The 12631-nt window shown below is 57.8% G+C and overlaps 1 protein-coding gene across 1 annotated transcript in view; it reads left to right on the top strand.

Annotated features, from left to right (window-relative positions):
- The window catches only part of SREBF2 (sterol regulatory element binding transcription factor 2), a gene marked incomplete at its 3' end in the record, with an annotated part of 66309 nt that extends 55395 nt beyond the window's left edge, over positions 1-10914 (top strand). Inside the window, exons 13-19 of the mRNA XM_080706520.1 lie at positions 2434-2551; positions 3206-3315; positions 5202-5334; positions 6488-6656; positions 8491-8676; positions 10330-10441; positions 10694-10914. Of these exons, the coding sequence (XP_080562646.1) occupies positions 2434-2551; positions 3206-3315; positions 5202-5334; positions 6488-6656; positions 8491-8676; positions 10330-10441; positions 10694-10914 (1049 nt within the window). The remainder of the gene's footprint in view (positions 1-2433; positions 2552-3205; positions 3316-5201; positions 5335-6487; positions 6657-8490; positions 8677-10329; positions 10442-10693) is intronic.
- Positions 10915-12631: the final 1717 nt, after the last annotated feature.

The following is a 12631-nucleotide window of genomic DNA, read 5'->3' as shown; positions in this document are numbered from 1 at the left end:
CTGAGATTCCAAGCCTGCTTAGAGCCTGTCTTGCTAAACTGCGTCTGCAGCTCTGTTCTCTGGGACAGTCGCAGCCTGTGGTCTATACATCACAATGCCACAGTAAGTTGGGATTAAACACCAGCTGTATTGGGGAGGTGCTGCAAGTTGAACCTAGGGGCGTTCTACCTCAGCTATACCTCCAGCCCTATTTTTTATTTTGTATTTTGAAACAGGGTCTAAGTTTCTCAGAGGGCCTCACTAAGTAGCTGAGGCTGCCCACAAACCTGCGATCCTCCTGTCTCGGCCTCCCAAAGTACTGGGATTACAAGCATACACCACCATGCCATACCCTCCCAGCACTATTTTTACTTTGAAATAGGGTCTTGCTAGGTTGCCGAGAGTCTTAGTACCTGCTGAGGCTGTCCTCGAACCTGCGATCCTGTCTTGGCCTCCCAAATACTGGGATTCTAGGCCTGGGCCACCATACCCAGCTGCATCAACTGTATTCTTAGCCCTTGTTCTGAAAGCTTTCGGGAGATACAAAGAATGTTTGGGGCTTGTGTTCCCTGGCCTGCGGGCCTTCTGGCTCCATTGGGAAGGCAGACAGACATATATGGAGCAGTTGGGGACAATAGGCAGCAGGCGGTCATCGAGTGCTCGCGTGGTGGCAGGGACAGGGCTCCAGGCATCAAGAGGAGGTGCAGGCTCTCTGTCCCTGGCACTTGATAGTGATTGGAGCTGACTCGCTGGCCTTGGAGCTGCGGCAGCCTATGGGGGTGCACCCAGACCTTGAGTGCGCGGCTTGCTGCTTGCTGCTACACTTTCCCCTCTGAATGGCTCTGCAGATACAAGGGGGCTGTCAAACAAGTGGAGGTGCCTGCTCTTTTCCTAAGTAACTTTATCGCTCAGGGTAAAGAATGAAAGCAAAAGCAGTCCTAAGTCTCCCAGCCCCCTTCACCGTGGTAACTTTGTCTGCAGCAAAGAGTCACGGGCTTGTGCGCCTCTTGAAGTCCCTGTGTCCTGGCCTTGTCGCCCAGAAAGTGTTCATAGATGTCGCGCTCCCTCCTGGTCAGATCCAGGCCCACACGTCTGCCCCATGTGAGGGTGGAGGGCAGAGCCGCCGGCGCCACGCTTGGGCGGCCGCAAAGGGCATTCAGTGACGTTCAGCCCGCGTGGACAGCCGAGCCCTTGTCGGGTCAGCTCAGCCAGAGCATTGCCGACCACAGGCTCCGGGTGAGGCGCTGGGAAACAGGAGCCGGCCCTTCACTGAGGAGCGAAGCGGCCTCTGCCGCCGCCTCCCTCCCTGCCTGGCTGCTCCGCAGCCACAGAGGAGGCGGCCTCCAAGATTGGGGGAGCGCCCGCCTCTCCATTTCTGGTTTTTTGGGGGTTTTTTGGTCTTGTTTTGTTTTTTGGTGGTACTGGGGATGGAACCCAGGGGTCTTCTACCTCTGGGCTACACTCCCAGACCTATTTTATATTTTATTTGGAAACAGGGTCTCTTAAACCAGCCGAGGCTGGCTTCAAACCTGCGTGATCCTCCTGTCTCAAGCCTCCCAAGCCGGGGATTACAAGCCTGTGCCACCATGCCCAGCTTTTTGTTTGTTTTTTTATTGAACCAACCCAGGGGCATTCTACCTCTGAACTACATCCCCAGCCCTATTTTATTCTTTATTTTGAAATGGTCTCATTAAGTTGCAGAGGACCTCACAAGTTGCTAAGGCTAGCTGTGAACCTGCAATCCTCCTGTCTCAGCTACTGGGATTACAAGCATGTGCCACCACATCTGGCTTCCATTTCTAATTTTTTTTTTTTTTTTTTTTTTTTTTTTTGGTGGTACTGGGGTTCCTGGAAGCCCTTCTACCTCCGGGCTACACTCCCAGACCTATTTTTACATTTTTACTTGGAAACAGGGTCTCCTAAGCCAGCGCGTGCGGCTGGCTTCGAACCTGCGCGATCCTCCTGTCTCTGCCTCCCAAGCGCGGGGATTACAAGCGTGCGCCACCACGCCCGGCTCCATTTCTGTTTTTTGACAAGGCTTACAACCATCGCCTACGGCTCCTTTACAGCTCAAACCTTGAAGCCTTAAGCACAGTGCGTGAGGTGCAGTGCACATGCCAGCGGGCGACTCACAGCTTCCTACGGCCCTGAGCTCCCTCCTGGGGCTACACTCTCTCTGCTGTGTCTGTTTAGCAGGAGAGTTTTGGAGTTTCATTGGGGTAGGGGATTTGGTCCTTGTTACAGGGCGCAACTGTTTCTTAGGTTCCCCTTTCCATTCCTCTTTTCTGTATAAAGACAAGGGACTCATAACTAAGACACCCCCCGTTTTGTGGTGATGCTAGCATTAAATCCAAGGCCTCACGCATTCTGAAAGGCACTCACCACTGAGCAAGACTCAACACCAAAGGGCTTGTCAGTAAGACCCATTTAACCCTTCTCCTGCCTTTCCTTCAGCCGACCCCATTGCCCAGGTCCACCAGGCCTTCTGCAAGAACCTGCTGGAGCGAGCCGTGGAGTCCTTGGTGAAGCCTCAGGCCAAGAAAAAGGCCAGCGACCAGGAGGAAGAGAGCTGGTAAAGCCCCTTGGGCCCAGGTGGCATGGGAGTGCACCTTAGTGTCAGTCGAAACACAATGATTACTTTCTCTTTGTTTCTCAAAAATAGAGCCCTGTGTGAGCTCTGACTTAGGCCTAGTATATCCCTTTCCTAAGTGGAGTCAGTTGTTGGAGCAAGTCAGTAGCGTGGTTAGTTTGCTTTGCCTTTGGGGTTGGAGAGCAGTGGGTGGGAGGGAATGGTCTGTGGCGAGAGCTCAGCGGGAGGCAGGTAACCTCTGGCCCTCATATCTTGGAGACGCTGCTCCTAGGTGAGCATGCCAGGCGATTGTTAACTCCTCCATCGTTACTCCACAAAGCCTTTTCTTCACAGAGTAAGGCCTGGGAGGCAGAAAGGTGCCAAGTCATACTTACACAAGGAATACTTACACTGGGAGGGATAGAGCCTGGAGGGGAGGAGCCAGGGTCAGCTGGAGAGGGAGGAGAGGGAGGCTGGCTCTCAGTGACAGTCCACACACACGAGGAAGGCCGGCCTGCACAGCCTGGAGGGTGTCAGGGGCAGAGCTCTGTGATGGGAGGAGAAACCAGAAAGTCTTAGAGCCAGAGAGCTGAGCAGCCAGGCCATGAGTGTGGGTTTTGTGTATACTCTAACGTACGTGGGAACCTTTCCTTTTAGTGAATTCTCCAGTGCTCTAGAGTACCTGAAATTGCTTCATTCTTTTGTGGATTCTGTGGGGTTCGTGGCCCCACCGTTTTCCAGCAGCTCCGTGCTCAAGTCAGCCCTCGGTGAGCATCTGCAGGCGGTGCCATGGTCCCAGGGTGCTTCTGTCTGGGCCCAGGGTTAGCTATGAGTGTACTCAAGCATCTTCCTGGTCCCAGGTTTGTATCTGTGGCCCCCAGGCAGCCCCAACCCATAGGGCCGAAAGAATGGTTCTACAGGTGGGACGGGGAGTGCCTGGCTGCGTGAGCCAAGTCAGGTCCCTTCCCAGATGCCTGAATAGGCAGCAAATGGCGCGGGCACCGTGGAGGCTAGCCTTCCAGGTCCAGGAGGCTGGCCTCACAGTCCCTGCTGAAGAGACTTGCCAGGGTGTGCCTGCCCCTCCTGTAACCAGTGCCTCAGATGTCATAGCCACAGCCTACTGACTAAAGGACACCAGGACCTTCCTCTCCCCTAAGCTGCCATTCATGGCCTCTGAGGGGCTGGAGGTGCCAAGCTGCCCTCTGCCCACTCTTTCTAGGGAGGGCAGAATCCAGAAAAGCACCCCTGCGGGACGCTCACTGGCCGCCTCTTTTTACTTTAGACTTTGGAAGAGCACATGTTCTGACACCTTTATGTGACCATCCCCCCGGGCTTTGTGGAATCCCTGGTATCATAATTTTGAGGAAACTGAGGCTCAGTGAGGAAAGACTTAAACTAGCCAAAAGTAAGCCTGTCGCTACAGTTTATTTGGAGACACCTGTCTTCATGGCTAATGGAAGCTGAGGTTCTGTCCAACTCTACTTAAAAATACCGCCGCACTGGGTATGGTGGTGCACACCTGTAATCCCAGTTCTTGGGAGTCTAAGCGGGAGGATCGCAGGTATGAGGCCAATGCACAGTAACGTAGTGAGGCCCGGTTTCAAAATGGACAAGGCAGCTGGGCTTGGTGGTGCACGCTTGTAATCCCAGCTTTTAGGAGGCTGAGACAGGAAGATCGCGGTTCAACTACTTAGGCCCTCCAAAACTTAGTGAGACCCTGTTTCAAAATAAAGAATAAAAAATAGGGCAGGGGGTATAGCTCAAGTGCCCCTGGGTTCCATCCCCAGACCCACAAAAAAAAAAAAAAAAAAAAAGGAAAAGGCCTGGGTGTGTGGCTCAGAGGTAGAATGTTTCTGGTTCAATCCCTAGTAACACTAACACACACACACACACACACACACACACACACACACCCCAAAATTATTTTAAAAGATCAGACACAGTGGCTCCTGCCTGTAATCCAGTGGTTGAGAGGCTGAGACAAGAGAGTTGCGAGTTCAAGATCAACCTCAGCAGTTTAGCAAGGCCCTCAGCAGCCTAGTGAGACTCTTTTTCTTTTTTTCTTTTTTTTTTTTTTTTTTTTTTTTTTTTTTTTTGCGGGTCTAGGGATGGAACCCAAGGGCATTTGACCTCTGAGCTACACCCCCTGCCCTATTTTTTTTATTCTTTATTTTGAAACAGGGTCTCACTGAGTTGCAGAGGGCCTCACTCAGTAGCTGAGGCTGTCCGTGAACCGCGATCCTCCAGGTCTCAGCCTCCCGAATGCTGGGATTACAAGCGTGCCCACCACACCTGGCTGAGACTCTTTTTCAAAATAAAAAAAAGGGGGACTAAGGTGTAGCTCAGAGGTAGAATGCCCCTGCTTTCAATCCCCAGCATCACACACACAACACACACAAAAATAGAGATACCTAACACTATAGGGAACGCCTTTGTTAAGCTTCTCTTACGCCAATTTCATTCTGGTAGATTACCACCAGTGGGATTACTAGGGTAATAGAAGTGAGCATATTTGCAGTTCTTGATGCATATTGCCAACACATTCCAACGATCAGTGTTCCCACTAGAATCACTGGGGTCAGCGCGGAGCCCCCAGCTCCACCAAGCTGCTTCCTGTGGGTGCTAGAGCGTGTTTCCTGCTCTTCCCCTCCAGGTCCTGACATCGTCTGCCGGTGGTGGACGTCTGCCATCACTGTGGCCATCAGCTGGCTCCAAGGAGATGACGCGGCTGTGCGCTCTCATTTTACTGAAGTAGAACGCGTCCCCAAGGCCCTGGAAGTAACCGAGTGCGTAGGCTCCCCGGCCACTCACCTGCTGCCCCCTCCCCCCGGGGGAGTCGGGTGTGGTTAGGGTTGAGGGGGACAGGACCTTGTGGTAGGCGGAGGGCTAGAGAAGGCGGTGGGGCCCTGGCGAGGTGAGCGCCACTCCTGGGCTCCTCCCTGCAGGGCCCACACGCCACAGCTGCAGGGAGAGAGCAGCATGGCTCCCAGCAAATTCAGGAGCTTTGTGGGGAAGACTGGAGCACAGTGTTGTGGCTATGGCTACTGCAGGGAAGCCAGTGTCCTTTCCAGTTCCTTTTAAGCCACCCTCCATCCCCCCCGCCCTGTCAGCCTTCTGTAACTAAGAGCCCGTAGCCCAAGGCACAACCAGAGCACTTTTGACATTCGTCTTTGAGACTTGCGTCTGCAGCTTGGGGCACTTGGCCCTGAGTGATGGGCAGCCCCGCCTGCTGACGCCCTGGCTGTTTCTGATGAGATCTGAATGCTCCTGAGTCATTGTAAGACACTGCAAGACGGAAAAGCCCAAGGGGTCCTGTCCAGAGAACCGAGGCCGGCGTCTCCTGCCACGCAGCCTCTTAGGGGTGCACAGCAGGGGCTGGAACAGGTAGGGGTGAGCAGGTTGAGCCCTGTGCTCCCTAAAGGAAGTCCCATGCCCCTGCTTCATTAAATGGCCCCGTTTTTAAGTCCCTGGCCAGTCAGCAGCCAGCCCTGCACTGAGCTTTCGCCCCAGCTCACCTGAGGAGGTGGAGGCTGGAAGGTAGGCTGTCAGGGCAGCACTGCCCTGGGGGCACTTTCCCCAGCAGCCGCCCTCTGTCGCTGTGGGAAGCTTCCTAACCCGTCTCCCCAGCCGCCCCCTAGCTGCCAGTTTTCTCCAGAGAGAAGGCCTTAGTGCACCGCAGGTGATGGGGCCAGTGCCTCTGTCACCATAGGCCAGGGCAGGCAGAATTACGGCCACTTGATAGATCAGAAAACAGGCTGGGCTGTTTGAGTTCTCATCCTAGGCGGCTGCTTAGTGACGGGCCTGGTGACTAAGCTTGAGTCTCCAGTTCCCTCCAGCAGGCCAGCTGGCCACCAGGAGCCAGAGCGACGGCGCTGCAGGGGAGACCCGCGTCCCGTGGTGGTGGGGGGTCACCAAGCTCACCCGCCTCTCCCCCTGCAGGAGCCCCCTGGTGAAGGCCGTCTTCCACGCCTGCAGAGCCATGCACGCCTCGCTCTCGGGGAAGGCAGATGGGCAGCAGAATTCCTTCTGTCACTGTGAGAGGGCCAGTGGCCACCTGTGGAGCAGCCTCAACGTCAGCGGGGCCGCCTCTGACCCTGCCCTCAACCATGTGAGTGGGCACTGGCCCTCGGTCCTCAGCTCTGCTCTGGGGCCACTCCAGCCTCTGCGAGCGGACCGGCATGCGGGTGTGTCCGATCAGACATGCTAGCTGCCCTTCCCGCATGGCCTGCTGTGCTCCACGGAGGCCCTTTGGTCCCTGGAGCAGGGTGGCACCTGCACTTCTAGGCTGTGCGTGCGCCCAGGTGAGCCACAGCTGGCAGGCCCGCGTCCGCCGCGGGCAGCTGTGGTGCATTGTAGTTGCATTGCATGTTCTGCCGTACCCATGCAGTGTTCCCACAGTGCATCACAGAGGCCTGCTCGGCCTCCGGACCGCCTGGCACACCCTGGCACGCGGGCAGGGTCTGTGCTAGAGGGCACTGCTGAAGGCTCGCCCCTGGGGACAGAGCGGAGGGAGGGGTGCAGCAGATGGCCGTGGCACATCGTCCCCCTGGGAAATGGGAATGGCGAGGGGCACCTGGATGGTCCCTCTGAGTCACTCACCGGGATTTGGTCCCAGGTGGCTGGGCTGGCAGCTTGAGGTTGTCGGCGGGCCTGGGACCTGGAGAGGCCAGGCCGTGAGTCAGCCCTCCAGGGACAGACAGTACCTGTGCAGAAAGGCCCAAGGCTAAAGGCAGGATGGGGCACCGCTCACTGCGGCTCTTCTGTGGGTCTGCCTCACGCCTTCATGAGAGGACCAGCCGGCTGAGTCTGAGAATGACCCGATGGCCCCTGAGATCCCCAGCTAGCCTCGGCTGCTCCCCTGTGCTCAGAGGCTCTCCTTGGCACCCACACCTTAGAGTGCCAGCTCTGAGGAGGAAGGTGATTTGCATTCGTGCCAGCATCCTTGCGGTTGCCAGCATTCCACAAAACGGCGAGGCCAAGGGTCGGGCCTCATGTGGGCCTAGGGCAGGGGGAAGGGCGGGTCTGGACAGCACACTGACCCCAGGCCCAAAGCCAGAGCCTGTGGGGAGCCCCCGTGCGGGTGCTGGGCCGCTCAGAGCGGGCTCTGTCTCCTCCCTGACACACATGTGGGGCTGGTCCACCACGGCCAGGCCAGCAGCCCAGCCCAGGAGGCGTGCGGAGCATGGAGCCCAGGCTGGTACCCACTGCTCACGACAGCCCAGGCTGCCATGCCATTCTGCGCGTGAAGAGTCAGCCTGAGAGAGAGAGAGAGAGAGAGAGAGAGAGAGAGAGAGATTGTCATATGCCAGGGCTGTGTTGCCAGTAAGAGCAGAAGCAAGATTAAGCCCAGATCACACGTGTCGGGGTCAATGGAGACCGAGCAGGCTGTTGAGAAATAACCTGGAGGGAGGCATCTGACAGGGAGCGCCCAGGGGAGGCGGGCGCCGCCTCCTCACAGGCGAGGGCACAGGCGTGCTCCTGTAAGCCACTGGTTGGTGCGCTAGGCCAGGTCATCTCGGGCAGGGCGGTGTCGGGCATTTATCTTTCTTTGTTCTGGGTCCTACTCCAGCGTGACCTCACAGCCACCTCAGTGCCCACGAAATGCCCAGGCCTGAAAGCGTGGGGCTTGCCTTCTCACGCCCTCCCTCCCTTCCTCCCCACCCCTCCCTCCCGCCCACTGCCTCTTCAGAGGAAGGCCTTGGCACATTGGAGTCTCCAGCCGCCAGGCCCCCTCGGGGGCCCCTAGAGGTGGAGAACCTGTGTTCTCAGACCCACAAGGGCTCACACCTGCCTGTGCTGCGTCCCCTGCACAAGCTCCTGCTCCTTTCAGATCCTCAGCGCTCGCCTGCAGTGCTCCCCCTCTCCTCCCCGGAGCTCGGAGGTGCTGGGTCCCTGCAGCAGCGTGCGCCAGTCACCGTCTCCTCCCTCTGGACTCTCCCCAGGTTGTCCAGCTGCTCACCTGCGACCTGTTGCTGTCTTTGCGGACGGTACTGTGGCAGAAGCAGGCAGGCGCCAGCCAGGCCCTGGGTGAGCCCTACCACGCATCAGGCGCCGAGCTGGCCGGCTTCCAGCGGGACCTGGGCAGCCTGCGCAGGCTGGCGCACAGCTTCCGCCCCGCGTACCGCAAGGTGAGGGGCGGTGGCGGGTGCCGTGCTCCTTGTGCAGCGCACTGTTGAGTGCCTACTGTGTGCTTGGCCCTGGGGGGGGCAGCGCACGGCCATACCTCACACCTTGACACAGGGTTTGAGGCCCGAGAGGGCACGTGGGAGCTGAGCCAGCTGTCCTAACGGGGTCAGAGGGCAGAACCTTCCAGAACCATTTAAAAAGAAATCTACTTTTCTTATCTTCGTCTCCTCGGGACGTCCAGGGTGCAGGCTCACAGGGTCTGAGATAAGTCTCTGAGGACAGCCGTGTAACTGAGCTTGTTGGACTCACATCGTTCTTTGTTTATTTCAGTTGCTAACTAGAGTAACATGTTAGATATTACTGTTGTCCTTGTTTGTTTTTGAGATGGGGTCTCAGTACACTGCCAAGCTGGCCTCAAACTCCTGGGTTCCTGTGACCCTCCTGCTTCAGCCTCTTGAGTAGCCAGACCCCACTTACTCTTTCTGGGGTTGTTTGTTTGTTTGTTTGTTTGTTTTGCAGGTCTGGGGATGGAACCCAGGGGCATCTACCTTTGAGCTACACCCTCTGCCCCATTTTTTATTCTTTATTTTGAAACCGGGTCTCACTGAGCTGCGGAGGGCCTCACTCAGTAGCTGAGGCTGGCCGCGAAGCCTCCTGAATGCTGGGATTACAAGCGTGCGCCACCACGCCGGCTTATTTTCTTTTTTTTAATTGACACATAGTAATAGCATATATTTACTGGGAACAGTGTGGCGTTTTTCAGCACCTATATGTGATGTGTAAGTTGACCAAGATGATTAGCGTATCCCTCACCTCAAACATTACTTATGTTGGGATCAACATGCGTTTGACCTGAATTGTTTTCTGAAAATCTGGATGAGACCCTCTAAGTGTCAGGGCAGGGGATGGTTTATGTTGGAAAGGCACAAACAAGGTTTCCGAATGAGGCCGCCGCCACCCTGCGTGCCAGGACGCCTCACAGGGCCGCGCCGGCCAGGGGGCCAGGGTGCCGGGAGTGGAGTTCACCCTGGCCGCCTGCGGGGCTGCTCACACCTGGCTGGCGACGAGGCCGCCTCCAGAGGGGCCCTTTCCGCCCTGCCTCTCCCTGCTAGTGAGGCTTCAGTGGCTTTCACCCCCCCCACGGCAGCACTGAAGACCCTCCCTCCCCAAAGACCGGGACTTGAAGTCCTCAAAGAGCGTGGGATTTGAGAAGCTAGCGGCCTTAGACCTGCCGTCCTTCCCACGGTGGCTCCTATTACCCAGGAGCTGCAGACTTGCACCTGGAAGTCCTCAGGCTCTACCTTTCTCAAGAAGCTGAAGGAAAGGAGACACTGCGTTCAGTCCAGCCCGCCTGCCCCTCTCCTGCTGACCTCGCAGGCCTTGTCCTTCTGTCCACTGGAGGTGCCTTCAGGGCTGCTGCTCTTGGAATCCAGAGAGCGTGGCAGGGCTGCGGCAGTGGGGAAGCCATGTGTCACCTCTCGCTTAGCCTGGCCTTGCTCCTGCCCCACCACCCCTGGCTCTGCTCCTCCCTGCGCCCTCAATGTCCAGGCTTCAACCTGAGCAAGACGGGGCGGCAGGGAGCAGGGGCGGCCTCGCAGGGTGGGCAAGATGGCTCAGGGAGAGGCGGCTTGGGCCTGACCCCCACACCTCCCCAGGTGTTCCTGCACGAAGCCACTGTGCGCCTGATGGCAGGAGCCAGCCCCACCCGCACCCACCAGCTGCTGGAGCACAGCCTGCGGCGGCGCACCACTCCCAACGCCAAGCACGGTGAGCCCAGCAGCTCCTGGCCCTGGCTGGCGGGGGCCCCAGCCCACCCTGGCGCACCTCCCGGGCTCCGGGGTGGGAAGGAAAGGATGCCAGGACTGGGTGCGGAGGGAGGCAGGGTAGCCCGAGCCTGCACGCTAGCTGCGCCCCCCAGCCGTGCCTCTCACCTGGGAGCCCGGCCTTCCTGGCAAGATGGTTGGGGGCAAATCCGGGTCTGTGTGGACAGCACTCACATCTGTCCCATTGTTCCCACAGGAGAGTTGGACGCCTGGCCTGGCCAGCGAGAGCGTGCCACCGCCATCCTGCTGGCATGCCGCCACCTCCCCCTCTCCTTCCTCTCCTCTCCGGGCCAGCGGGCGGTGCTGCTGGCTGAGGCCGCCCGCACCCTGGAAAAGGTGGGCGACCGGCGCTCCTGCAGCGACTGCCAGCAGATGATCGTCAAGCTGGGGGGCGGCACCGCCATCGCCGCCTCCTGACCACGGCGCAGCCCGCCTTCCCCACCTGTCTCAGTCTCTTGTCCCGGGAAACCCCTCTGTCTCTCAAACTCGTTTCTCCCGCATTGCCGTTTCTCCCTCCGAGAGCCGCGGGATGAGCCTTGTCTTCTGAGCTGTCCACCTGCCGAGGCGCTTGGACGTCTCAGGCTGGAGGGCCCAGCAGAGCCTGTAGGCTGTGAGCAGGCAGGGTGTCCCCTCCCGGAGCAGCAGGGCGCTGCTGAGCCCGCCTCCAGCCTGGGACTCCTCCTTTGCTTCCTCCTTTTTTATCAGGCTTTCCCTGAGGGACTGGGTCCCTGGGCCCAGGAGAGCACTTGGCCCTCAGGACAGTGCCTGGCACGCGCCTCCCCTTTTTATATGAGTGTTTTTATATGTGCTGGGTCTGCTGTGACGCAGGCAGAGCTGCTGCGGCATCCCCCCGGCCCCGGGCTGCACTCCCTGCCTGCCTGACTCAGCGCCTCATTGTCTTCTCGTCATTACAGGACAGCCAGGGAAGAAGGGAGCCAGCCTGGGAGGCTGGTGGGAGGCAGGGGCAGGCCTGGGGATGGATGAAATAATGTTGGCATTATTTTTTAATTTTTTTAAAAAATAAATGGAATCTTCTTTAATTGTCCTGTTGCTTCCCACTCTCGTACCCCCTGAATGTCAACCCAGACTCAGTGGGCCCAGGGGCCGGAAGGGATGAAGCCGCCACCTCTGGGGCCCCAAGCTCTTCAGCATGGTTTCTCAGTCCTTCGTGCCCCCACCCTGTCTCCTACCTCTATAGTACATTTTTAATCCCAATTTTTGTCCTGAAAGTAAGCCAGGTTAGCAGGGACCAGCCCCAGGCCCTCCCCAGAGACAAGCGCCTCTTTTGAGGTAGGTACCAGGGACATGGCCCCTTGCCTTGATGGGGGTCCAGAAGGAGAAGTCTCTTTTTGAGGTCCCCTGCTCCTTCCCACCTCCCCCACCACCAGGCCTGAGGACTGCCTGGGACCCCAGGGCCTGCTGAGGGGGACCCCCACCCCGTGTTTCTCACCCCTTTAAGCTGGATGGGGCAGAGGGTGGGCAGGAGCAGGCCAGGGAGGGCACCCAGCGATACTACTTGTCTGGATCCAGTTTTATCTCCTCCCCTCCCCACTGTCACTAATTTATGGATTCTGCCCCTGGGGCAGCCACCTAGTGTCATGTGTATATACCGTGCCTTTTCTCATTGTTTAGGGCTGGGAGGGGGGATTTTCACTGGAAAGGGGGATACAACTATGGCTTCCTTGATGTCGAATCATTCACTATGTCCTGGACGTAGGTTGTTCAATAAACACAGATTGGTACTACTCAGCACGAGGTGTGTGAGGGTCTGTAGCGTGGCGCTGTGCGGATGAGCCAGGTGGCTGGTGACTGGCCATGTGGGCAGGGCTGAGGCAGGCAGGGTCCTCGGCCTAAGGGGCCACCCCTGCCCTCTGGGCCACCCCAGCCCTTTCCTCTGGTTCCTCGGCACGCTCCAGGGATGGGCGCGTGCTAGAAGAGAAGGGCTGCTGGGTCCAAAGGCCTCTGGATCCAGGCACCAACTTGTTCTCTGGATGTACAACCAGCAGGCTGCTGGCAACAGCAGTTCTTTGGGATTTGAGGTGTTACAGCTCTACCCCACTGGGTGGGTGGCTTCTTGGTTTCCCCTTTTCTGAAGACACGGGCCCTCCAAGGAGGCTCACTGGCCTGTTCGCCA

Source organism: Muscardinus avellanarius, assembly GCF_963383645.1.
Source record: "Muscardinus avellanarius genome assembly, chromosome: 11".
In the NCBI taxonomy this organism is placed as follows: Eukaryota; Metazoa; Chordata; class Mammalia; order Rodentia; family Gliridae; genus Muscardinus; species Muscardinus avellanarius.
The sequence above is the reverse complement of the archived record's forward strand: the minus strand, read 5'-3'. Positions and strand labels throughout refer to the sequence as shown.